The sequence below is a fragment of the Callorhinus ursinus genome, unplaced genomic scaffold (genome assembly GCF_003265705.2).
Source record: "Callorhinus ursinus isolate GAN/ISIS: 27379988/994484 unplaced genomic scaffold, GSC_fseal_2.0 scaffold4, whole genome shotgun sequence".
NCBI lineage: Eukaryota > Metazoa > Chordata > Mammalia > Carnivora > Otariidae > Callorhinus > Callorhinus ursinus.
Genome location: NW_027397066.1, coordinates 123302488 through 123327838, shown reverse-complemented (window position 1 = coordinate 123327838; position 25351 = coordinate 123302488). Strand labels below are relative to the sequence as shown.

General features: G+C 37.5%; 1 protein-coding gene, 1 long non-coding RNA gene and 1 pseudogene across 4 annotated transcripts in view; 1 reads left to right on the top strand and 2 right to left on the bottom strand.

Annotated features, from left to right (window-relative positions):
• The window catches only part of LOC141372655 (uncharacterized), a 115233-nt gene extending 114444 nt beyond the window's left edge, over positions 1-789 (top strand). Inside the window, exon 8 of one of the 2 annotated variants that reach the window (XR_012378041.1) lies at positions 713-789. This is a non-coding gene — a long non-coding RNA (uncharacterized lncRNA). The remainder of the gene's footprint in view (positions 1-712) is intronic. The other variant, XR_012378042.1, reaches the window with a different exon arrangement.
• EDNRA (endothelin receptor type A) overlaps positions 1-25351 on the bottom strand; it is a 61431-nt gene that overhangs the window by 21865 nt on the left and 14215 nt on the right. For both annotated transcript variants that reach the window (XM_073892332.1, XM_025874284.2), the window contains exon 3: positions 9639-9766. In XM_073892332.1, the coding sequence (XP_073748433.1) occupies positions 9639-9766 (128 nt within the window). The remainder of the gene's footprint in view (positions 1-9638; positions 9767-25351) is intronic.
• Positions 1741-4019, bottom strand: LOC112826122 (cytoskeleton-associated protein 2 pseudogene; annotated as a pseudogene).

Genomic DNA, 25351 nt, shown 5'->3' with positions numbered 1-25351 from the left:
GGTCAAAATTGTTTCTAAATTTCCTCAGTCTTTTCTGAAATTCCTGTTTTATCTTTTTCTTAAGTGACTAAGGATGCAAAGTAAAAATCAATAAAAGTTAGATTTGAGGAGGAATTGGTGAACAGGTAGAGCTGAGGCAGGTCCATAGTCGATATTAACAATGAAAGCTCATCTTTTCTGGGGCAATTCATGGGTTTCCTCTTACTCTCTTGTTTACCTTATTCAGATTCAAAGCTGATAGTGAGACAGCTAGATTTTTTCTTTCATCTTTCTGTATTCCATATTCATTGAATAATCAATAAAGTAATAAAGAAATTGTATAGAACTTGGATATATAGTTTCTCTCATTATTTTCTCTCAAAAACAACAACTCTGAAATGAGAGATATATTTAAAATATATTTAAAAAAATCATAGGAACTCTTCCTGAGCTGTAATTTGATTCATTCAGCTCTTAAGAGGAAGGCAGGGATTCCCAGACTGCAAATTGTTTTGTAATATGTTCCAGTTTGTCTCTTTTTACTTCTTGTTTTGTTTTTATTTTTTTAAAGAGGGATTTTCTAAAAAAAAAAGTAAAGAGGGATTTTCTTATTTTTAGTAGAATATAATGCAACCAAATCAAGACCCAAAGCAAATGGTATCTTATCTTCTGGAATTAAGTGTGTATGATTCATTCTCTAGTGTGAAACCTTTTTTTTTTTATGATTATACAGATTATTTATAAATATTAGGAACACAGTTTATAAAAGAATAAAACTCCTCTCTAGAGCATAAGACAACAGAACAAAGGTAGGTGCTATTATACAAATGGAATGAGTGAACATAAGACTGTGATTTTCAAGCACACTTATATTACACACAATTTTAAAACTATCGAATCTTTGAAACTGTAGAATTGGTAGAGGATGTATTTAGGTATTAGTTCAGAGACTTATAAAACAATTTTAGGGGTGATATTTAATGTGTGGGGAGAAGAAACTGTTTACTGTATATAACTATCATGTTTCAAGGGACATGACTTAACAGTAAAGTTTTTATTATATTTTATATTAGTTATATTTTATATTAGTTATTCTAGAAATACTACCTAAATTAGAATGACATTATATATTCCTTCTCTAATTCCATTCTAATAGTCTACAACTATATCAAATGAAATGAGGAAAGTTAAAGTTTTAACATTTTAGATAGCCAAGTTACAAAAGGAACTAAAGAAAGAAACTCAGATTTAAAGTTTCAAATACCCACTGCATTTGGCACCTTTTCTTTTTTACTACAAAGTATTTCCTCTTAGAAATGGGGCATTTAGTTAATTATTGTTTGTGGTGACCTCAGCTACAATAAAAAAGAAGCCAACAGAGACCACAGACTCACTAGCATTGATGGAAAATGATAGTGAAGAGCCAAAGCACAAGAGAACACAGCAGCCCGGGTAACAAGAATTGGGTGGAAAAGCGAGCTAAATCTTCCATGTCTTCACCTTTCAAAAAAGTCACATTACAATTATTGACTTTCCTACTGATCCAAAATTAAGAAAAGGCAAAAAAAGTCAGTATTCTGTCTGCCGCATTACTTATATTTAATGACTAACAATTTAAGACTATTAAAAGTGAACAAGCCAACATGATGATCAAACCTGTTTATACTCAAGGAACATAGTAAACTACTTGACAAAATTCACCTTTCTTAGGAACTCCCTCTGCTGAGATTGACAAGGTAGGATTAGCATTCTGCTGCACAGAAGGCATTCCTGCTATAACGTGAACATCAGTAGAAGAGCTCACTGCCATGAATACTTAAGTACTTGGCCAACTCCTAAGAGACATACCAAGCTACAACAAGCAAACAAAAGCCCCCAGGAACAACAGAAGCCCCATTCCTTATCATCACTTTATTTGTCCTGTGCTGTTCCAGCCTCTGAGTACATGGGGCATAGTGCTGCATTCGGACGGCATACAAAAGCATCAGTTTCACCTCCTAACTCTGTTAACTGCTCCAGTGATGACACGCATGGATAATGGTCTTTTAACATATCTGGCAATTTAGAAGTCTTCTCTTGAATATGTCAAGAATGTCTAACTGGTGTTAGAAACTTTAGCTCTTTAAATGTAGTATCTGTGTTGTCAAACTGGATCTTCTTTTTTACACTTTGTAGGTATGGTGTAGTAGACACATTATATTTAATTAAGCAACTGCCCCTGGTTTCTGTACTGGGGGTTTTAACATCATTGGTTGGATCTTTTGTTTTGTCATCTTCCTCTTTTTCACCATCTTGAAATACCACATTTCTAGGTTTCTTTTCCATTTCTGGTCTTCCTGACTCTAGATTAACACCTATATCTTCACTGTCGACTTCTTGGATGTATTCCTTAGTTGCACAAGCCTCAATATTTTCTCCATATTTCACTTTTTCTTGACTCTTCATTGTTAGAATATCTGCAGTTGCATGTTGCATCTCTTCAATAGGCTAAGCCCCTGCCAAAATAGCTTTCTCATAGATTGTGACAATATTTTCAATAGGACTTGAGAGCGGTTCAATATGTGCAAGGCATATCCAATATTTAACAAGTTTTTTGGCATCTGGAATATTTTTAAGCAGGTCATTCAGTATGACCAATATTTCTTCTTTTGGGCACCCCTCATTAATCAGGTTTAGGCATTCCGAAAATGTCTTGTTTACTTTTTCAGTAAATAATCTTTGTTCATCTTCTTCTACCATGGTCGTCCAAAAGGACCCAACTGAGTTTTCATTTTGCCCTTCAGGCTCAGGCTGGGTAACCACTGAGCTAGGAGGCCTTTTCAGCACTTTTCTCTTACCAGCTTTCCACTCACTCAGACGAGCTTTTCTCTCTTCTGCTGTTTCTTTGGGCTGAGCCGATCTATCAAGAGTTGCTTTTGCTATAGTGTGTCTGCGAGGGTCAATGCTTTTTGATTTCTGTATCAGTTTGGTGTTAGAAGACGAAGCAGGCCTGGCTACAGTTTCAGAAGTCAGGCTTCTTGACAGTGTCTTCTTTCTCTCTACATCCTGAGAACTGGTTTTGGCACTAGATGAAACCATGTTTGATTGCAGTAATTCTTTCTCCCGAGGCCCTTTCCGGATTGTAACATTGGCAGTGGCTCGCCTGATGCCCCGTTTCACAGTGTCCTGAGCACTGTCGCGGTGACTTCTGATAGGAGGCCGCACCAGCTGTCTGTTCTGAGATGCAGTGCTCCCAAGTTTAGTGGTGGTCACCACGTTTGGGGCTCTATCACTTCTCACTGTTGCACTTCGAGTGTCTGTGGGTGGAGGCTCTGGGTCTTTAGGGACAGCAGCTGAAGGCTTCTTCGTTGTTGCAGAACTCTCATCTCTGACTGGTAGGGGCTTTCTAAATGAATTAATCTTAGACTGAACAATTTGGCCACGGTAAGACCCAAGCACAAGCTTCTTGGACATGTTAGCATCGTGCTTTGGTTTTTCTATGGATATTTGTTTCTCTTTATTGTTGTTTATAAGATGAAACACTTGGCTTAATATCATGTGTTGACTTTGAGGGTCATCTTTAATTGGTACAGACTGTCCCATTTGATTATTATCCTCAAAATTATGTGTCAACTGCTATTGTTGAACTGGTTAACTCATTAGAAGGTCTTAAAGGAATACAATTTTTTCCGATTGTTATATGATTTTTGTTCCCAGGAGGTCTACTGACATTTTCTTTACCAGCCATTTTTGTTTTAAATTTCAGAACTTTTGTCTCTTCGTGGACTTGGCCCTCAGAGTTCATCACTTTCTGGTCTCTACTGGGTATGTGATTTTCCTGTTTGTATGCAAAAAAAGTTTTTCTTTTTAACATATGTTCCTTGAGTTTTTGTCTTCTTTGTTCTCTGAATGCGGGCTGAGCCCTCTGGCTCGGGGGCAGCTGCAGGTCCTGGGGCACGGCTGGGGTGCTCATGGCTGCCACCCAACGGGGATGCGCCTCGGCTCCCGCAGGCCCGCACCACGCGAGCCGAGGCCCCGGCACACCAAGCTTTTGAAATAGAAATGTCAAAATAGATTCCCTACATTCAGGTCCCAAAGCTTAGAATCAGTACCAAATGAAATGTAAAAGTAATAAAAAAGGAACCAGGGAACGAAGAGTGTTGAGTTTATTACCAAGGAAAACCTCCTAGAGTAAGGCAGATTTTTGTGGCAGTGGAATTTTAAAATGGTTTATCGTCTTGATCTAAAACTGAGCCCAAGTCTTAATGAAATAGACACTTGATGCCATTTCCTCTTTCCTTCTTTTAACCAAGAACATGTCATTGGATACACAACTGATAATTTGTGATGGAACATTTAGTTCATTTTTCTGCATGCATGAGATGGGAGCGGGGAGGATGTGGTAAGGTGAGGTGAGCCTACACCTGACAGGAGAACCTAAGACCGATTCCCTCCATGCCCTCCATGCCCCAACACCCTTCACCCCATGACAGTAGAGTTTCTACTGGGGAGAATGAAACTGTGCAAAATGGTTGCTTGAGATTCCCCCAAGGAAGAAAGAGAGGGAAGAACAATGCAGGGTTTTGATGATTTAGGTGATTTAGGCATCCTGTAGCCTAAATACCTTCATGTATTTCCTTTTCCCTTGTCCTCAGGTTGCTGTCTTCACAAGTGTGAAGACTCCTAAGGGCCAGTGGCTGGGCTTTATTCTTCATGTCTGTGCATCATCCCCTTTCTGCCTGAGCCCCCGTGGAACTAAATTATGAATTATGCTTCTCAATCTAGGGATAATTTCTTATACAATACGTCACTAAGGAATAAGTGCCTTAAAATATTTTTTCAACAAAAAATTGAGTATCTACACTTACATAAAATATAAAAGGGACCACTATAACTATGCCACATAACACAATTCACAAAATATACTCTACATTTTCTCACAAGAAAATATATCACAAGGATGACAATTTGCCTACATTGCTTACCAAACCAAGCAAATTCTTTCTTCTCTCTTTTTAAAATATTTATTTATTTACTGGTATTGAGGTATAATTGACGTAAGACATTATATTAGTTTCAGGTGTACAACATAATGATTCAGTATTTGTATACATTATGAAATGAGCACCACAATAAGTCTAATTACATCCCTCACCACACATAGTTATAGAATTTTGTGTGTGTGTGGTAAGGACTTTTGAGATTTACTCCCTTAGGAATTTTGAAATATGCAATACAGTATTAACTATAGCCATCATGCTGTACATTACATTACATGATTTATTTATTTTATAACTGGAAGTTTGTACCTTTTGACCCCCTGTAGCCATTTCACCCCCACTACCCTGCCCTTTGGCAACCACTAATCTGTGCTCTGTATCTATGAGCTTGTTTTTTGCTTAATGTTGCTTGTTTTGTTTTTTAGATTCTACATATAAGTGAGATCATAAGTATTTGTCTTTCTCTGTCTCACTTATTTCACTTAACATAATGCCCTCAAAGACCATCCATGTTGTCACAAATGGCAAGATCCATTCTTTTTTATGGCTGAATAATATTCCATTGTTTATATCTACCACATCTTCTTTATCCATTCATCCATGGATAGACACGAGTTGTTTCCACATCTTGGTTATTATGAATAATGTGGCAGGAAACATAGGGCTGCATATATCTTTTCAAAATTAGTGTTTTCATTTTCTTTGGATAAATACCCAGAAGTGGAATTGCTAGGTCATATGGTAATTCTATTTTTAATTTTTTGAGGAACCTCCACACTGTTTTCCACAGCAGCCGCACCAATTTACATTCCCACCAACAGGGCACAGGGTTCCTTTTTCTCTGCATTGTCGCCAATACCTGTTGTTTCTTGTCTTTTTGATATCAGCCATTCTGAGAGGTGGGAGGTGATATTTCATCATGGTTTTGATTTGCATTTCCCTGATCATGAGTTCTTCCTCTCTTTTGGCTTCTCTTTTTATCCATGCCTCTCAGGGGATTTTACTTACATGTCTTAAAAAAGATGTTATTATTTATAGGAAACAAGAATTATCCTTGTCTTCATTCTGTTTCTCATTCTTTTTTGTCATATGCTGATCTTATCTGGCTTTGGCTTTTGGTTGGATGTTTCCTCAGAGGTGCAGTTTTCTTTTGGGATGCTGGGTTCCTCTTTCCCAGCGCTCGTTATCATCCTGGTTTTTAAAGCCTTTGGGACAAAGTTTAATTTTTTAAATAAAATGATATTTCCCCAAATATGATGGTGTTTTTGTAAAGGCAACAATAGGGATAGGAGCAGCTCTGGGCTGGGTATGTACATGTATTTCTCCATGTACAGAAGCTTCTGTGTTCATGTTTATTGCCTATGTGCTTGTGCTTTAGAGCTGCCTGCCCATAGAAAATTAGCCTTGATATAGAACACAGGTCACAGGAATGAGCTACATAAATGAGATAAATAAAATGTATAAAGTGGCATAGAGTAAATAAGGAAAATGGGTAACAGGCAATAAAGGTAAATACACTTTCGGTAAATAAGGTTCTACTCCTAGAACATTACAAACACCCATCACCCCATCCCTAGATATAACTACTACTAATATTTGTCATGTTTCCTTCAAGGAATTTTATATTCATATACCTATACATGTCAGTTATATTTAACCTCCTTATCCATTGGCCTAACATGGGGCAATGAGATTGCTATATTTTCCTGTAAATAAAAAAAAAAAGAACATTTTTGTGCATGAATTCTCTGTTCAAATTTTTTGGACTGTTTTCTTAGAATCCATCCTAAAAATTATAATTACTGGGTCAGAAGGTGAAAGCATTTGTAGGATTTTACCTTCCTGAAGGGCTGTTTAAATCTCTACTCCCACCAGATATTGAGAAACATGTTTTCTTAATTGGAATTTCTTTGATTACATGAACATTATTCATATGTTAATTAGTCACTTAAGTTTCTTCTTTGGAATTTTTATATTCATGCTCTTTTTATATGGAAGTCTTATGATTTTCATTACTATCTGTATGGCCTCCTTAATTACCAAGTATATTAATATGTTGTAGTTTTGTAACAGGTATTTGCTGGCAAATATTTCCCCCAGCTTCTTTGTTTTTGAAATTTATGAATGCTTGATCTTCATGTTTTAAAGTTTTTGTCCTGAAATCCTTTGATAATTATATTCAGAATTTCTGCCATCCTTTTTAAGTTCAAAAAGTCCTCCTTTTCTAGTGATCAAAAAGATGTTAGCCTACTTTCTTCTACATGGCTTGAGTTTTTACATGCTGGAGCATAGTGGTTAACAAGGCAGACTACTCAGAGTTGATTACTGGCTCTGACATTTGGTCACCAAATGGCCTTGGTTAACCTCTTCCAACCTTAGTTCCCTCATCTGTAAAGTGAGGGTGATTATAGGACCATCACAAGGTGGTGTCGTAAGGACCAAGGACAAGAACTTCTGTAAAGTATTTTTAACAGGGCTTAGCACATACTAATACTCAATAAGTGGTAATTATTATCAATATTATTATTGATATATAGTAAAAGATAAGACTTTAACATGCTTTTTTTCCCCAGATGGCTAAATAGCACTATTTTTCCTTTCCCCATTATACTCAAAGTGATTTGTCTATATTACATTCTCATACAGTATAACACCTGTTTCTGGCTTTCCCATTTATTTCTCAGTATATTTATATGTATGTGCCACACTGTTTTTTGTTGTTGTTGTTTTTAGTTTGGGGAGGAGGGAACAGAGGGAGGGGCGGAGGGAGAGGGATGGAGAGAATCCCAAGCAGGCTCCACACCCAATGTGGAACCCAGCGCAGGGCTCCGTCCAGCGACCCTGAGATCATGACCTGAGCCAAAATCAAGAGTCAGATGCTTAACTGACTGAGCCACCCAGGCACCCATGTGCCAGACCGTTTTAAATACTGTAGCTTTACAATATTTAACACTATTATATAGGAAGAGTATGCATGCAGGAAACATAATTCTTTTTTAAACTATCATGATTATTTTCTTATTTCTTTTCCCCACAGGGATTTTAGAGTTATATTGTAATTGAAAATTTAATTGGATATTGTAATAAGAATACATAGCTACATCTCTAAATATACGACTTGATAAATACCAGAAACATTTTACATGTATTAGTAATGTCACAGATATAATTTAAATGCTTTAATTTTTAGATACTACAACACTTTGAATACAAGATGAAATTGTGTTATTGGGATGATGCTAGGAGTAGGAACAGCAGAGTGAGAATTCATTAGTGAGTAAAATCCAGATTATAAATGCTTACTCAATTTCTTAGGACATGGCCAAAGGTAACATAGTCTGTTATTTCTTCAAGTGTAAGGGACACAGTGGCCAACTAGCCTCTGAAATGTGTTCATACAGCAGCCCTTGATGCCTGCTGTGACGGAGAAGAAAAGCACCCAGACCTCAGGTTTTCCTGCGAACTATGGAGAATCCGACTAATAAGGGAGAAATGCTCTCTGAGCTTGTGTTTACCACTGCATCGGCAGCATTTTCATCAGCAGCTGGTGACTAAACTACTTAAAGGAATTTTTTGTGTGTTGTAATTTCAGCAATACATTTTTTTGCAATACATTTATTTTTAATAACACTGCTAAACATTTTGTTTTGTGTTTGACAGTTATTACAGGCATACTTTTATAACAAGGATGCCACGATAATTTTCATCTACTGATGGAATGAGTATTTTTATGTTTTAACAATAACGATTTGGTCCCCCAAAGTAATTGCAGATGATAGATAACAGAATGTCTGTAAAGGCTTAAATGTTCTTTAACAAAGGGAGTCTTTTATTTCTATGATGATGGGACTCAGTTGCTCTGACAGAATGATTGCCAGAGTGTGAGAGAGAAAAAAATGGAAACCTCTTCTAAATTGTGGTAGATCAATTAAATAGGACATTAAAGAGCATTTGCATAGGAGAATATTCAATATAAAGGAACATTATAGACTGTTTTATAAAGTTCCTAACTTCATTCTTTATAGTTATTGCTATGAAAGTTAGGAGGTGCAGAAAATACCATCTAGAAGGACTTCTTGAGAGAAGTTTTGACATCTCTGTTTGACATCAGAAGTTTGACATCAAGAGTCCTCTGTTTGAGGAGAATTCCAGAAAGACTTAGAGATACTTGATGGGTTTTTCAGAATCAGACCAAGGAGTGCTTCTGTTGTTGCCCTCTTTTCAAACACTGTGAAACATTTCAGGTATTGAAAGACACATAGAAAAAAAAATAACAATATTATATATTCACCACCCAGCTCAAGTGATCAAGTATTATACATATAATTGAATGGTATCTTCTTTTTTCTAATGAGAACTCTACCACTGAAAATATAGCATTTGCATGTCCTAAAATCTCCTTTTCCAAGGTTCTTTCCATCCAATATGTGCATTTCTCCTTTGTTGCCACAGGGTGCCAAATGGCTGCTCTAGATACAAATTGCCTGAGCTAAAGATGGCTAATGATCAACAAATGTGTAAAGCGATTCTAAACAGTAGGGTTAGATTGTTGATATTTTAATTCACTTGAAACTAACAACTGTCCTGGGCACCAACTCTCAAGGCTCCTTGACTTCTATTCTTTTTGAGAAAAATGCTTTTCGAAACCTTAACAAGAGTGGTGGGAGAGAACCACATTACCTGTCAACACTGAGAGCGCAGAGATTGAGGACGGTGATCCCCACCGAGGACTTTTGCAAAAAGGGGAACAGCTTGCAAAGAAATACGCCAAAGTCATTGTGATCAAAAGGCCAGCGCCCGGCCAGAAGCTGAAAGAAGGAGACACCGTGGTAAGAAACAACAGAGCTGGCATGGAATCCGTGGACACTTACATTTCTAATTATCCTCTGAACTTCTAAATTGTATTGTTCATTATGCTTTCCAGTTAGCAGGGCAGCAATACAGCATTTTTATCATTTAAAAAAATATTTTAAAGCCTTAGTCATTTTTTTTTAATTTGGAAAAATGTAGAGAATGATAAATATAATAACAGAAGAGATGAACCTTTGATCTTACGTGAAGTAGTCATACCACCTACTTTTCATTTTTTTTCTTTCTTTAAATTTTTTTTATTATGTTCAGTTAGTCACTGTATAGAGTACATCATTAGTTTTTGATGTAGTGTTCAACGATTCATTAGTTGCGTATAACACCCAGTGCTCAACACCACACGTGCCCTCCTTAATACCCATCACCCGGTTTCCCCATCCCCCCACCCGCCTTCCTTCTGAAACCTTCAGTTTGTTTCCCGGAGTCCAGAGTCTCTTGTGGTTTGTCTCCCTCTCTGATTTCTTCCCATTCAGTTTTCCCTCCCTTCCCTTGTGGTCCTCCACACTATTCCTTATGTTTCACATATGAGTGAAACCCTATGATAATCGTCTTTCTCTGCTTGACTTATTTCACTTCGCATAATCCCCTCCAATTCCATCCCTGTCGATGCAAATGACCACCTACTTTTCAAAGAGCAGCAAAAGGTTAGGGTTTGGGTGACAGCTTGACTGAGAAGCAGGCAGTCATTTCTTAACTAGTTTTACTAAACCATGAGTAAAGCTAGTTTTCAAGTAGCAGTGCTGGAGGATTATATTATCTCTTGACAAGCAGCACGGTCTCTGAATTCAAGGTGATAGAGAATCCTGGAAAAAGGAAGTGGTTTAGGATGTACCGACTTGTCATCGGCTTAACACCCTTAACGCCATTTTGGACTTAGCTTTTTCTCTGTGCTGATGGGGCTGACTCTGCTTCACCAGGTGTGTCGTAAGTGGCCTTTCTTTATTTAGGCTTAAACCTCCCTTTATCATACAGACAAATGTGGTTACTCTGATCTGTTTGTAGCATTTGCGGAAAGTCTATTCTTCCATGTTGACAATTTAAAACCTTTGTTGGAAGGAAAGGATGGCTACCCTCTAGTGGCTATGGTAAGTAGCAAGAACATAAAGTCTCCTATGAGTTGCTGATATTTATCTAATTAGGTATTAGAGCAGGAGCATGGGCTTGAATACTAGCTCAGCTACCTAAAAGGGAAGTCCCTGCTGAATACATGATGCCTTTTCAAGAGCAAAAATGGTATTGATTTCCTTTCTAATTTTTGCTTAGTGACTCAGAATTGAAACTGACTCCACTCAATAGGAAACACTATCCTACTAACTTGACAAACCTGTCTTTTTCTTCTTTTTTTGCAAAGTACCTTTTGCCTTAGTGGCTCTGAGTTGAGCTTTGAATTTCTGTTTTGACATATATATATTTTTTAAGATTTATTTATTTATTTTGAGAGAGTGAGAATGAGAGAGAGAGAGTACAGGAGAGGGGGGAGGGTTAGAGGGAGAAGCAGGCTCCTCGCTGAGCAGGGAGCCCAATGCGGGACTCGATCCTGGGACTCCAGGATCATGACCCGAGCCGAAGGCAGTCACTTAACCGACTGAGCCACCCAGGCGCCCATATCTAAAAGATTATGTGAGGTTTAATTTCATGGTCAATGTGGTCATTAATATAATACTCATTTTGAAAATTTAGTAATGTAGGGCTCTCTAAAATTCTATTTTTATGGCTAAAACCTTGTGTGACTTATTTCAGAAATCCTCTTTTTAGTCTTCAAACATATTTCCCTTTCATTTAAAAAATTTTTTAATTTAAATTCAATTTAATTAACATATACTGTATTATTAGTTTCAGGGGTAGAATTTAGTGATTCATCAGCTGCAGACAACAACACCCAGCACTCATTCCATCAAGTGCCATCTTTAATGCCCATCAGGCAATTACCCATTCCCCCACCTGACCTCCCCATCAGCAACTTTCAGTTTGTTTCCTGTATATTTCCCTTTCTTTTAAACAGTTTTCTGAAAGGACCTCTGAATTGAAGAATCCAATTCCGTCTCTCATCTCTTTTTTTTTTCCTTGCACTCTGATGAGTCTTGGTTAGTATCTTCCCAGAATTTCTGCATAAACATTTGTCCAAGGACAATTGGTGGGCTCTTCACAGGAACAATGCCCTAAACTCATGACAGTTTAATGAAACTAACGAATAATTATACCATTGCTGATTGCTGGTTGTTAAGGCTTCATGCAAGTAAAGATATAAAACACTGTTTCTGAGATGAATCTCCCCCCATAAAGAGAAGAAAACATGAAAACTACTTTTTATAGAATGAAAGTTTAATATTTTGTCCCACAAGTGTAATTCTCCACTGAAGACTACAGGATGTAATTAAAACGTGTAGGGATTTTTACAGGATATGCTTTGGAACAATTGAGTTGTTATGGTTGGTTCATATCAGAAACAGGTATCCCAAAATCCATGTGGATGGATTTCCCAATTCACACATCCAATAATGAGAGAAAAGGATGTTTCTTGCTTAACAAGGGAGACTCTGAAGTCCTGTGAGGGTCTAAATGACAAGGGGTAAGAAAAATGATCCGGAAAAAAACACACCTGAGCATGTATTGTTTCAGACCCTTCCAATCTCAATTGAATTTTTTCCTTTTTCATGCTTGCCAAAGCTTTCAATTAGGGTGAGATGTAGAGGAAGGACTGAAGGGAAAGATATCACAGAATTGGTGGGCACCAAAAAGATCACAGAATTGTCTTTCTTTGACATAAGTAGAGTTTTGTTATTTTTGTTGTTATTTTTCCTTTCCCCAGGAGTGAGCATTGATTCTTCTTGGGAATTAAAGACAAGGGGAAATGAAAGATATCATTGGAGAGGGGCGCCCGGGTGGCCCAGTCAGTTAAATGTCTGACTCTTGATTTTGGCTCAGGTCATGATCTCAGGGTCGTGAGATTGAGCCCTGAGTCGAGTCGGGCTCTGTACTCGGCAGGCAGGCTGCTTGAGATTCTCTCTCTCTCTGAACCCCTCCCACCACTTGCACTCTCTCTCTCTCAAATAAATAAATAAATCTTAAAAAAAAAAAAAAGAAATCATTGGAGGAAATTTCCAGACAATCACAGTGCAGACTTCTCTAACCTATATCCACTTCATTCTGAAAGGATGGATGGACGGTAACTGTCCTAATGCAGCTGGGGGGAAGTTAGGCCACTGCCAGGGGTAACTTCTTCCTTTTCTCGTTAAAGGTGACTTCCTCAAAGAGGCCCCCATTTGCTACCCAATCTCGGTAGGTTCTGCTTATTAATCTTTTCCTCATGGAACCAGTGTGGGAGTAATTTTACATTCCAAGTCTCAGATCACTCTGGTTTAGCAATAAAGCATATACAAAAGAAAGAGGGAATCAAAGAGGCATAGAGTGTAGATCACCTATTTTTCTCTTATTTAGAAGAGGTATTTTAGAACTTCTGAAAGACCACTTACTGGGAATGCATCCTTTCTGTTATTTACTAGCATTTAAAATTGAAAACAATATTTAAAATGGTAAAAATTAAGCTGTATAGAAACATAATGAAAAGCAAACCTTCCTTCCAGTCAAAGCCCCTAAACTCTCTGCCCAAAGGCAGCCATTGTTAATTGTTTAATGTTTTCTCCCAGAAAACTTCCTTTGTACATAAAAGCATATGCTCTTAAAAAAGTAGGAACATATGGAAATAATATCTTTTAACAGTCTTTTATGATCTTTTTTGCCTAGAGTACTTTTCTGGTAAGCAGTTCTATTGCCTAATTAAAAGGTTTTGATTTTTAAAAGCACATCAGTGAAAGAATTCAGGCTAGGATAGGAAAAAATAAGTAACTGTATAGGATAAATCTAGACCACAGCAAAGGAATTGGTTGATTTCATTAATGTTAACAAGCTACTATCAATTCAATGAAAGAAAAACCAAACTACTCTGACAAACTGACAAGTTGGATTGGTTCAAAGGGTTAATCAAGCACCAGGTAGCCACAGCTTATTTTTGCCATACAAGGGCCTATACTATTATGAACCCTCATATTTATAACTTCCAAGGACATCACATAGTCCCTAGCACATAGTAGGTGTTGAATGAATTAATAATCCCAACTCATTAATTCAGGAAAATATTTTCATATTTTGAAATTAGATAGTACCAATTTTGCCCCGAAAACACATTCATCTTGTAATTTACTTTTTATTTTTAGAAGTTGTTTATCAGTATTCCAGAGTAGTATTTCCATTCCTTACGTTGAAAGAAACCATGCACCAGCTAATGAGTTGTTTGAGGAAGTGGGAGAATACTGTTCTATTTAAGACTTCAGGTTAAAGAGGAGCTGCCACAAACTCTTTGGAGACCTTGCAGTCTGGGCTGTGATGAGACTGTCCAGCCTTATAAGAACCACAGAGCAGACACTTGGACATGATGCACATCCTGTGGTCTAATTGCATTCTCAAGTGGATACAGAGGAACACCACAGACCAATCGCTGGGACAGTAGAGGGCAGTCTGCTGAGTATGGATTTTATTGAAGGATACTTTCCTTGGTTCTAGCCTAGGGGATTTTTCTACAGTTGAAATCCCTGATCATCACTTGAAAACTAAAGTACTTCTAAATGGCAGAAATTAATGTTGAAATTATGTATATGTGTGGCTGATTTGGATTATGTCTAAACCATTATAAAATTGACAGGCTGCATTTTTTTTAACCTGTCAAAAATAGATTTACCTAAGGACTTATACTGCATGGTACACTCATAAGCAACCTGTTTTTAGAATGACTAGATCCAAAAGCAGGATCTCTGTCCACTGCTATGTTTAGTACAAAGCAATGTCTACCTGGTTGGAACCTCTCAGATATGTGCAATGTACCTGTTTATGTCAGTTTTCTGGAACATAACAACCGGAAAGAAAGCAAAAATGTAATGAGCCAGTTGGTTGATGTGAAATTTATGCCCTAAAACTCATGTACTTTCCTTATGGGCAAACTGCCTGAGTCTTCACCGCAGGATGATTTCTACTTTACCCCCAGTGCTTTAAATTTGAGCTTTCATTGTTCTTTAGTCCAGTGCACATCTAAAGCTGCTCATTACTAGGAACGCTTCAGAGTAATAGTTCTCAGTCTTGCCTGTACATTAGAATGATTTAGGGAGGTTTTAAGAATCCCAGTACCTGGGCCATGCCCCTAGACTAGTACTTCTCATCTTGGGGCAATTTGCCCCCTGAAGGACATTTGGCAATGTCTAGAGACATTTTTGGTTATCACAATTGGGTTGGGGAACAGAAGCTACTAACATCCAGCTGGTAGAGAATAGGCCTCCCCAGTTAATAATTATCCAGCCTAAAATGTCTATAGTGCTAAGGTTGAAAACCCTACTGTAGACCAATAAGCCAGAATCCTTGGGGTTGGGATACAAGCCTCAGTAGTTTTTTTAAAGCTCCCAGGTGATTCCAGTGTACAGCCAAGGTTGAGAATCATTGCTCCACTGTAGTGGGTCTCAAGCTTTCACAGCATCAGAATCACGTGGAAGGCTCATTAAACCAGATTGCTGGGCTCCATTCCCAGAGTTTCTGATTTAGTAGATCTGAGGTGGGGCCTGAGGATTTGCATTTTTTAATTTTATTTATGTATTGTAGTATAGTTGATATGCAGCATTTGCATTTCTAAAGAGTTCCCAGGTGATGCTGATAGTGTTGGTCCATCACCCACACTCTAGAAGCACCATGGTCAACAAAAAATGATAGCTGACAGCCAGATAGTGCAGGAGCAGAAATGGTATAAAATACAGACATATGAAATCAAACTCACAATAGTTTAGGGCCTGCATCCCAGTACCTCCTCACCCCAGCAGTCCCAAAAGGCATCAGTACATAAAAGTACAGTTCAATACCGGGTGACTTCACTGTTATGCAAGTCCCTAATATTATATAGCCTAATGCTTCAGGCCTCATCAGATTGGCACTACAGAATAAGGCTGTTTTTCCCCTCAATTCAGCTTAGGTTGTGAACTCGTAAGACTTAGGTGCAAGTCCAAGATCTACCTGTTACAACGCAACTAATGAATCATTGAACGCTACATCAAAAACTAATGATGTACTGTATGGTGACTAACTGAACATATAATAATAAAAAAATCAAGATCTACCTGTTACTGTGTGACCTTGGGTAAACCCCTGTAAGTCTCATTTCTGTATTTGTTAAGTGGGGTGGTTCTCATGCCTCCAACAATGGAATGATGACCACCTGGGGCTCAATCAGAACAATGCATTAAGGAGGGCATGTAGTGCATGGAGCACTGGGTGTTATACGAAAACAATGAATCGTGGATCACCATATCAAAAAGTAATGATGTATTGTATGGTGACTAACATAATATAATAAAAATAAATTAAATTAAAAAAAGAACAATGCATATGAAAGAATTCTGCAAACTGAATCTGTACCACACATTAGTTATTTTGAATTGCTATAATTTGTAATAATAAATGGAAATGTACCATTTATGCACAACTTAATGAAAACAAGGATAATAGAAATGAATTTGCCCCTCTTTATCTATTCCAGATGTCATCTCCTGCCATTTAATGCTATTACTTGGGTATTACTTTTGTTATTGTCATGGCATCTTAATAATGGGATAAATAAAACCAGTGGCACATTTTTTGCGTGTGCTCATTTTCCTTCCAGCCCATCCGGTGTGGCTGAGGGATTCTCTTCCTCCCTTCATCCACTCCACCCATCCTAGACAGGAATGAGGGATGTATGAACACAGTTGATAGTAGCTGAAAATCTCAAATTAAATGTTCTCTTCTCCTCACCATGAATTCTGGTAGTGTCACTTGGAATTGAAGATGATGGGCCAGGTACCAAGGTTCAAAAAGTGGGGTTCTAAGGTTTTCTTCCTTGCTGGGGGAGGGGCTGGGATGTAGAAGTTGAATAGTCAAATCAGTAGTAAACAAGAACATCTTCCAATAACACAGACTGAGTTAATTATAAGGCCTGTTGCTGCCCAGGACAGGCCTTTAATGTGAACATGCTCTCTGGCTGTTGCAAATCTCAAATCAGATACAATAAAATAAATCACTGTGCATGACTGAGAAAGGATTTTGCTTTTCCTTTATGTTTTAATTGCTTCAGGATTGAGGCAGAGATTTTTTTTTTTTAAGATTTTATTCATTTATTTGAGAGAGAGAGAGAAAAGCATGAGCAGGGGGAGTGGGAGAGGGAGAAGCAGGCTCCCCGCTGAGCAGCCCGATGCGGGGCCTGATCCCAGGACCCCGGGATCATGACCTGAGCTGAAGGCAGATAATTAACAGATTGAGCCACCCAGGCGCCCCGAGGCAGAGTTTTCATAGAGATAAACGAAGTAAAAACCGTGGCTTCTACTCTATCCACACATATTTTCCTCCCACAGGCCCCTTTTGCCTCCTGACCAGCCCCACATTTGGAGTGTATGACAAATGCTGAGCAGAGCAGCACTCCGTAAACATTCTCAGTTCTGGTGCTCGGTGCCGTCAGTGACCTAGGGGGATGGGAAAGCACTTCTTTTTCATTAAAGCAAATGACTTGGCATAGCAGTTAAGAGCGTGAGCCCTGAAGCTCTCCTCGGACTGGACTTAAGGCTCTGCTATGTTCCCGTGTGCCCTTGGCTTGTTGATTAACCTCACTGCTTTTCAGTTCCTCTACAAGATGAAGACGGGGTGGCAGCTACCTCGGAGGATTACTGTAGGCAACAGGTGAGACAATCCAAACAGAGGGATCAGCAGAAGTAAGCATCTGGAAGAGTGAGCTATGTGTACAGCTGATTGTTATCAGTCTCTACTTTTCGTCCTGTTCTTCCATGAGAACGTGAAGGAGGATCATCCAGGTTACCAGGGAGGCAGGGTGGTAGAAGATGACCGAAGCATAAGAGACCTCATTCTCAAGGAAATCACTACGTGGAAGATGAACAGATGGAACAGTTCCTAAAGGGGCTGTAAGCAACATCCCGTGGCAGCTCAACAGAAGGAGAAGGTGGTCTGGCACAATGGCAGAGGGAATAGGATCTGGAGTCTGTGATGTCCCCTGGCATCACTTGGACAAGGTAACTGTGCCTCAGAGAAAACTGGAGATAAAAAAGAATCTATGCCCTCCGGTGGATGTGGGTATGAAATGAATTAATCCATGCAAAGCACTCAGAACATGGCCTAGCCCATCACAGATCCTTAGTGTTAGTTCCCGTGAGGCCCTGCTCCCGCTACTCTGCACTCCCCTGGAAAACATGGAGTTGCTACTCCCTGCTGTCTGCATCTTACACTACTGAATTGTCAGTGTTTCTGTTTGCTGAGGTCTTAACTTTTTAGAATCTGAAATACATAGCTGTTAAGAACAACCAGGTGGGGACGCCTGGGTGGCTCATTCGGTGAAGTTCTGCCTCTAGCTCAGGTTATGATCCTAGGGTCCTGGGATCAAGTCCCATATGGGGCTCCTTGTTCCGCAGGGAGCCTGCTTCTCCCTCTGCCTGCTGCTCCCCCCACTTGTGCTTTTTCTCTCTGAAAATTAATAAAATCTTGAAAGAAAAAAAAGAACAACCAAGTGGAGGAGAGGAAAGAAAAAGAGAAAAATACTTTTTGAAACCAGAGTTCCAAAGCCATGAAGGTTTCTTCCTTAGAAGAAAGACGGTTTACCCAAGATAATGGGCTTATTATCCTCAACAGTCTCAGTTACCTGAAGGCTGGGAATGAAAAGAAATATTTCTTTCAAATAACTATTTCCTGTAAGGATGCCAATCTAGAAGCAGGGGACCTGGACGTGTGCTTATTTTGCATGCAGAAAACCAAAGGATCATTAGGTGGAAAAGAATTAAACTTCTTTAAAGCAGTAACATCAGAAGGACTCAATGTCAAAATTACACAGGTCAGTGTCAAAGATATGTGTCAATACTTTAAGATTTCATTCATAACAGAAGATTTATGTTGGAAAAAATGAACCTGTTTTTTCCTGAATGGAGAAAAGATTTTACATATGTGTCATGACTGGAGGCTTACCTTCTCTTGTAACAAAGTGCAAGCATAGTTAATTATAGAAAATAAGTGCTCTGACCTAGACACAGAGTAAGGCCCAAAACCTATGAAAAATTTTATTATTTCTTTTATTCAGCAGTCTCTATAGTAGTACATGCTGGTACTTATTTAAAAGAAACCTGCAGGCAAAACCAATACAGAACAAAGCAAAACAAAACAAAAGAGATCCCCACATATAGATTTACAGAGTAGCTACAAAAGACTTATCAAGAATTGGGGTTAAGTAGGAAAAAGGGAAAGTCAATGGCCTAGTTGAAGGCACACAGCTTATTTAATGATTTAATGTGTAAAATCTTAAGAACTGGAGTTAGTCCTTCATTGTAAAGTATGTCACGTGGTCATAGGAAATTAATTATCCTATGTGTAGTTAGAAACAATGATCTAACCAAGAAATGGTATGAAGCATGAAGAAAGGGTATCGTATGTGTCTTGGGGGAGGGTAGGGAGAACACAATTGATGCTGAAGCTGATGTGTTATAGTAGCTAAGGTTGAGGTGATTTTGAATATGTAATAACAGAAAGTCATTCGACAATAAAACTTCAAGATTTCCAATAGCTGAGACATAAAGTGAAAAAAAAAATACCCAAGATGTCCGAATTACCAGTCATGTAATGAAACTTCACAGAAGAATGACATGCATTTTAACAATTCACCATTAAAGTTTCAGAAGCCTGGCTATCTTCTGGGGAAGTGCGATGTGTGGTATAGAGAGTATTAAAACCACAAAAGTTATATTAAATGGGAAGAGAGAAGAGTGGAACATCTTGAGGGGGAAGCTGGAAATCCTGACTTCCAGCTCCAGTTCTGTCGGAAATCTACGGGCCTTGCTTCCCTCCTCTGCCAAATAATCTAGTTCTGGCCCAACATTTCTTATCTCTAAATTCTTTGCCAGCTCATAAATTGTGTGATTTCTTTTTCGCATCAGAACTCCAGTCTGTAACTGGTTTCTCTGAAACTATGATCAACTCCATTTATCCCTAATCCTTACCTCAATCCTTCCCTTGATTTTGGATGATTTTTTTCCCAATTTCTCTTTTATCTTTCCCATCTGTGACTCTTTTAGTCCTCTTGGCCCTTTTTTTTCTACCCAAAAGGATTAAGGATGTCAAAATCTGTGGGACTCCCATAGATTGAAGCGTTGTAGTTTTATACTAAACATCTGAACTCCTTGCAAGAGTGGTTCTACAATTTTTCATTCTCACCAGCCATGTATGTTTATTTTATCCATTCTGATAGGTGTGTAGTGGTATCTCACTGTGGTTTCCATTTTATATTTCCCTAATGGCTGATGATGTTGAGCATCTTTTCATGTGTTTGTTGGGTCATCTGTATATCCTTTTCAGTAAAATTTCTGTTTCTATTTTTCCCCATTTTCTATTTGGATTTGTTGTTGTTGTTGTTGAGTTTTGAGAGTTTCCTATATATTCTAGGTATTAGCCTTTATTGGATTTGTCGATTGCAAATATTTCCTCCTAGTCTGTAGCCTTCTTTCATCTTCTTGAGAGGGTTCTTTGCAGAGTAAAAGTTTTAAGTTTTGATAAAGTTCTATTTATCATTTATCATTTTTTTCTTTTATAGATTATCCTTCAATCCTTTTATAGATTATCAAGTCTAAGAACTCTTTACCTAGTCCTAGATCCCAAAGATTTTCTTCCTTTTTGTCTCTAAAGTTTTATACTTTTACATTTTCATTTAAGTCCATAGTTTAAAAAATTATTCTTAATTGTGGCAAAATATACATAACATGAAAATTACCAAGTAGCCATTTGTCATGGGTCAGGGATATCTTTAGCAGAGAAGAGGTAGTTTGAACAGAATGAGGGGATGCACTGAGGATCAAGGAACCTAAAAAGGGATTGAATGATAAATATTAAGCCCTAAGGCACTTACTTTTCTCCTTTCATTCATTTATCCAAAATTTCTGGCTAGGCAGTAACATTTTATTAGATGTAATCAATTCTGTACCAGCTTTGTCTTCTGGACCATTTCCACAAACTATGAAATGTTTATCATTTCATGAGAGTTAATTAAGAGTTATTGCAAACAAGTAAAGAATTTCAAAAACATAGTAGAGGTGGACTCCGGTCTATCAGCTGAGAGACTGCTTTTATTACATCAACCTGAAAGCAGAACCAATTTGAATTAGGATCTCTGTAAGATTATAAACAGCTCAGGGCGCCTAGGTGGCTGAGATGGTTAAGCGTCTGCCTTCGGCTCAGGTCATGATCCCAGGGTCCTAGGATCGAGTCCCACATCGGGCTCCCTGCTCCTTGGGGGCCTGCTTCTCCCTCTGCCTCTCTCTCTCTCTGTCTCTCATGAATCAATAAATAAAATCTTAAAAAAAAGATTATAAACAGCTCAGTGTTCTGGTTCATACAATTGGAACTAAAAATGTTGACTCCTCACATTCTGAGAATCTATGTTCCCTGCCTCTCTCCCTCCCTCCTTCCACCTTTTCTTCTTTTCCTAAGTATATACGAACTGCCTTCTGTGTACCTGATGAATTACACCCCGTGGAAGAGTTGAGTCCCAGGGATGGATCTATCACCCAACTCTTGTCTTTTTCCCTCCAACCCCTGTAGCTCCTCCTTCTTTCACCCAACAACTGAGAAAGGGCTGATATATACAGAGAATATCTGATGCCACAAAATTACATGTACACACACACACACACACAGTGTATAAAAAAGGAACACAGAGCATTTCTGATCCTTTCCCTACTTTCCCCTTTGTGACATGGCCCTTTGGTCCATTATCAAAGAAAAATTCCTTGAATTTTATAGCACAGAGATAAAAAAAAAGTCATTTATTTTAAATTTTGGCCATGTAATTTAATTGGCCTATCAAAGAAATGTAAAGTGTAGTGATTTTCTGATAAAATAATTTCAAATATGTAAAGGTTTTTGTCTTTAAGATCTTTAGAGAGTACATTTTTTTGGTATGAAAATTCCCTAAAATAGATGGAAAAGTCTTCTTTACTTCTTTTTCTTAACTGAAACATGAATGCCTGTCCAAAATCTGGTCACCTGGTTTAGTGCTGCTCTTAATTGTTTGAAAGACAATATAATCAGTATCTCTAAGTTCATGACAAAGAATTTAGAACTTCTTCAGTTTTGACCACAGATCCATGATTTGTCCAATAGGCTTCATGGATACCTGGTCACTGAGACACTCAATGAGGCCAAAGTTCTGATGTGCAATAACTAAATGGGGAAGACCAAGAGATGATCTTCTATTTGATGTTAGTAGTCACCTCAGGAACAAGCCTACTATGCGTCATTATGCCTAACGTGACTCCATGAGATGGGGGGCTCTTCATTATTCTTTCCATATAAAAATAACGACTTGAGAGATCTAGTGATTTATTTAAGATCAGTCACAAACCATTTAAAAAAACATATTTTGATTTCTTGGGATTATGCCCATTTACTTTTGGGGGCATTGAAGGCCAAACCACTTAAAAAAAATCAAAGGTTAGTAAGATGTAGTAATATTTTTGAAGTTCAGGTCTTGAGCTTTGACATGCTAGGGATCAAAATGAAGAATGAGAGGCAAGGATGAAAAACAGGAGCAGGGTAGTTGGTGAGATGCCATGCTTTTTTTTTGTAAATGGCCAGATAGCAAATATTTTAGCCTTTGCAGACCATATGATATCTGTCAAAACTATTTATGTGAGTAATTGGGTATGGCTGTGTTCCAGTAAAAATTCATTTACAAAAATAGGCGATGGGTGGGGTTTGGCCCACTGGTTGTAGTTTGTCCACCCCTGGGTCAGAGAATCAGGAAAAAGCAGAAGTGGTAAGTACTCAGCGCTTGCAGATGAGGTACTGGAGTCTCCCTTTTAGTGTCTACTACCTTCCAGATTCACTTCGTGGCCCAGGACTGGAGGCAACTTTAAGGTCCGTCCATTAACACCAATGAAAATATTACTGTGAAGCTAATTATTTCTTTGGAACAAAAGCAGGAAAAGTTTCAACACATCACCTGAGTTCAAATGCATTTTCATAAGATTTCACACACTTCTGAATACCTTCTGGGAGTATGTATTACCTGCATTGTAAGACCATTGTTAAGTTCCATTTGAAATCAAGTCGGAGGTTTTTTGTTTTTAATTTTTTTAAATTTTATTATGTTATGTTAATCACCATATATTACATCATTAGTTTTTGATGTAATGTTCCATGAGTCGGTGGTTTTGATGAATACAATTTCTTTATCGGGATGCTGCAATGCAAATTTTGTAGATGACATTAAGGGGGATTTTATTTTGTCTTCATTACTACTGGTAAATTTCTATAGCAACCCTCCCTTACCAGTGTAGTAACCAGATTATAACTAAACCTCCAAGTATTACCTAGCAAGTGGCACATCCAAGATACGTCACTTAACAAAATTAACCTCAGAAAGATTGTGTGGAAAATTTCATCAGTTCAACTTAAACTCCCACAACATTTACTGTCTGCAATCACGGTTTAAAAAAGCGTTTTTTGAATCTGCGTTTCATGGTGTGTTTTAACATTATAAAATAAATAACCATTTATTATAGCCATAATGGAAAATGCTGAAACCTAATTTTATTTCTGTAACTCTAGAAATTAATTTGATTAGTTTTGTTTTAGATGCATATATTACTTTGGGAGAATGAGAAATGACAGTGTTTCTGTTTTTAAATAAAATGTTAATTGGTGTTTCGCATTCAAAATGTTTTTCATGTGTGTGTTTGGTGGTCTCAAAAACTTTCAACAAAACACCAAAGTATAAAATTGCTGTGGCATTTGGGTTAACTTGATTGTATGTGTTTGTATTTTCAAACAGAATGTATGCCACTAAAGTCATGGCTATCCTAGATTTGTGTTTTCTATAGGTACTTAGCTAATGTGTGAGTTGATTTGGGGATTATCCATTATGGAGGCAGGTAACAGATTTGCTTGAAAGGCAAAGAAGAATTACAATGAACAAAATTCACACATATACCACACAGGTCTTTAGAGCATCTAGAATTAGAAAAAAATTCCTGTTTAGGAAATACTGCCCAATTCCTAATACTGTACCATGTCCTGGTAAGTTCTCCAAAATTACTGATCAAAATTTATATTAAAGATTTATAATCAAGATTTAAATTAGAATATATATTTAATATAGAGGCGTATGTTCATATGTAAGGATTACATATATATTTTTATATATACATATGTAGGTTATATATGTGTATATATATTTCAGCATATGTATGCATACAAAGATGCTTTTGAGAATATGCATAAATGCACTATTCTTATTAGCTCAAAATTAAGAACTACTTAAATGCCTCCATATAGTGGAGTGGATAAATAAATTGTGGCATATCCAGACAAGGAAGTACTATGGAGTAATGAGAACGAATAAGTTACAACACAACAATGTGGGTTACTCTCACAAATATAATGTTGAGCAAAAGAAGCCATACAAAGAAGAATATATATCATATGATTCCATTTACATAAAATACAAAAACAGGCAAATTCATGACATTAGAAGTCAGGAAAGTGGTTGCCTTGGGAGTTAGGGTGGTTAATGACTGAGGGACTTCTGGGTGCAGGTAATGTTCTGTTTCTTGATCCTGGTTACACAGAGTGTTCATTTTGTGAAAATTCATGGAGCTGACATGTACATTTTTCTGGATGTATATTATATTCAATAAAAATTTTAAAAAGTTTACACAGTATTATGGCTCTTAGATTATGTAACATTTCCCTAATTTTCATAGGTTTTAGCTTCTATAAGAAAATCAAATTCGAGGAAACGGTGGGAATATGCCAAGAAATGGTGTTTATGACATAAATGACATTATTTTAAAGGAGAAATTTTGGAGTGTCCTAGACATTTTTATTTTATGGAACTAAGTTAAAAGTTCACAGCAGAGATTTTTTTTTCTTTCTCTCTTGGTACAGACGTTCTGCATAATTTCTTCATCAGATAGAAAACTCATGTGGGACGGGGCATAGTACAGTGTTCAGTATTTGGCAGAGATGTGTGCTCATTACCTTTCACACTTTGACAGGCTATGGCTGTGGACACTTTTAACATGTTCAATAATTATTTGCTTTACTTGTTGCTTTTATAATTAGGGCTATTCAAGTTCCATGCTTAGTTTTTCTTTCTTCTTTCTTTCTTTCTTTTTCTCTTTCTTTCTTTCTTTTCTCTTTCTTCTTTCTTTCTTTCTCTTTCTTTTTTCTTTCCTTCCTTCCTTTTTCCTTCCTTCATTCCTTCCTTCCTTTTCTTCTTTTCTTTCTCTTTCTTTTTCTCCTTTCTTTTTCTTTCTTTCCTTCTTTCTTTCTTTCTTTCTCTTTCTTCTTTCTTTCTTTCTTCTTTCTTTCTTTCTTTCTTTCTTTCTTTCTTTCTTTCTTTCTTTCTTCCTTCCTTTCCTTTCCTTTCCTTTCCTTTCCTTTCCTTTCCTTTCCTTTACTTTCCTTTC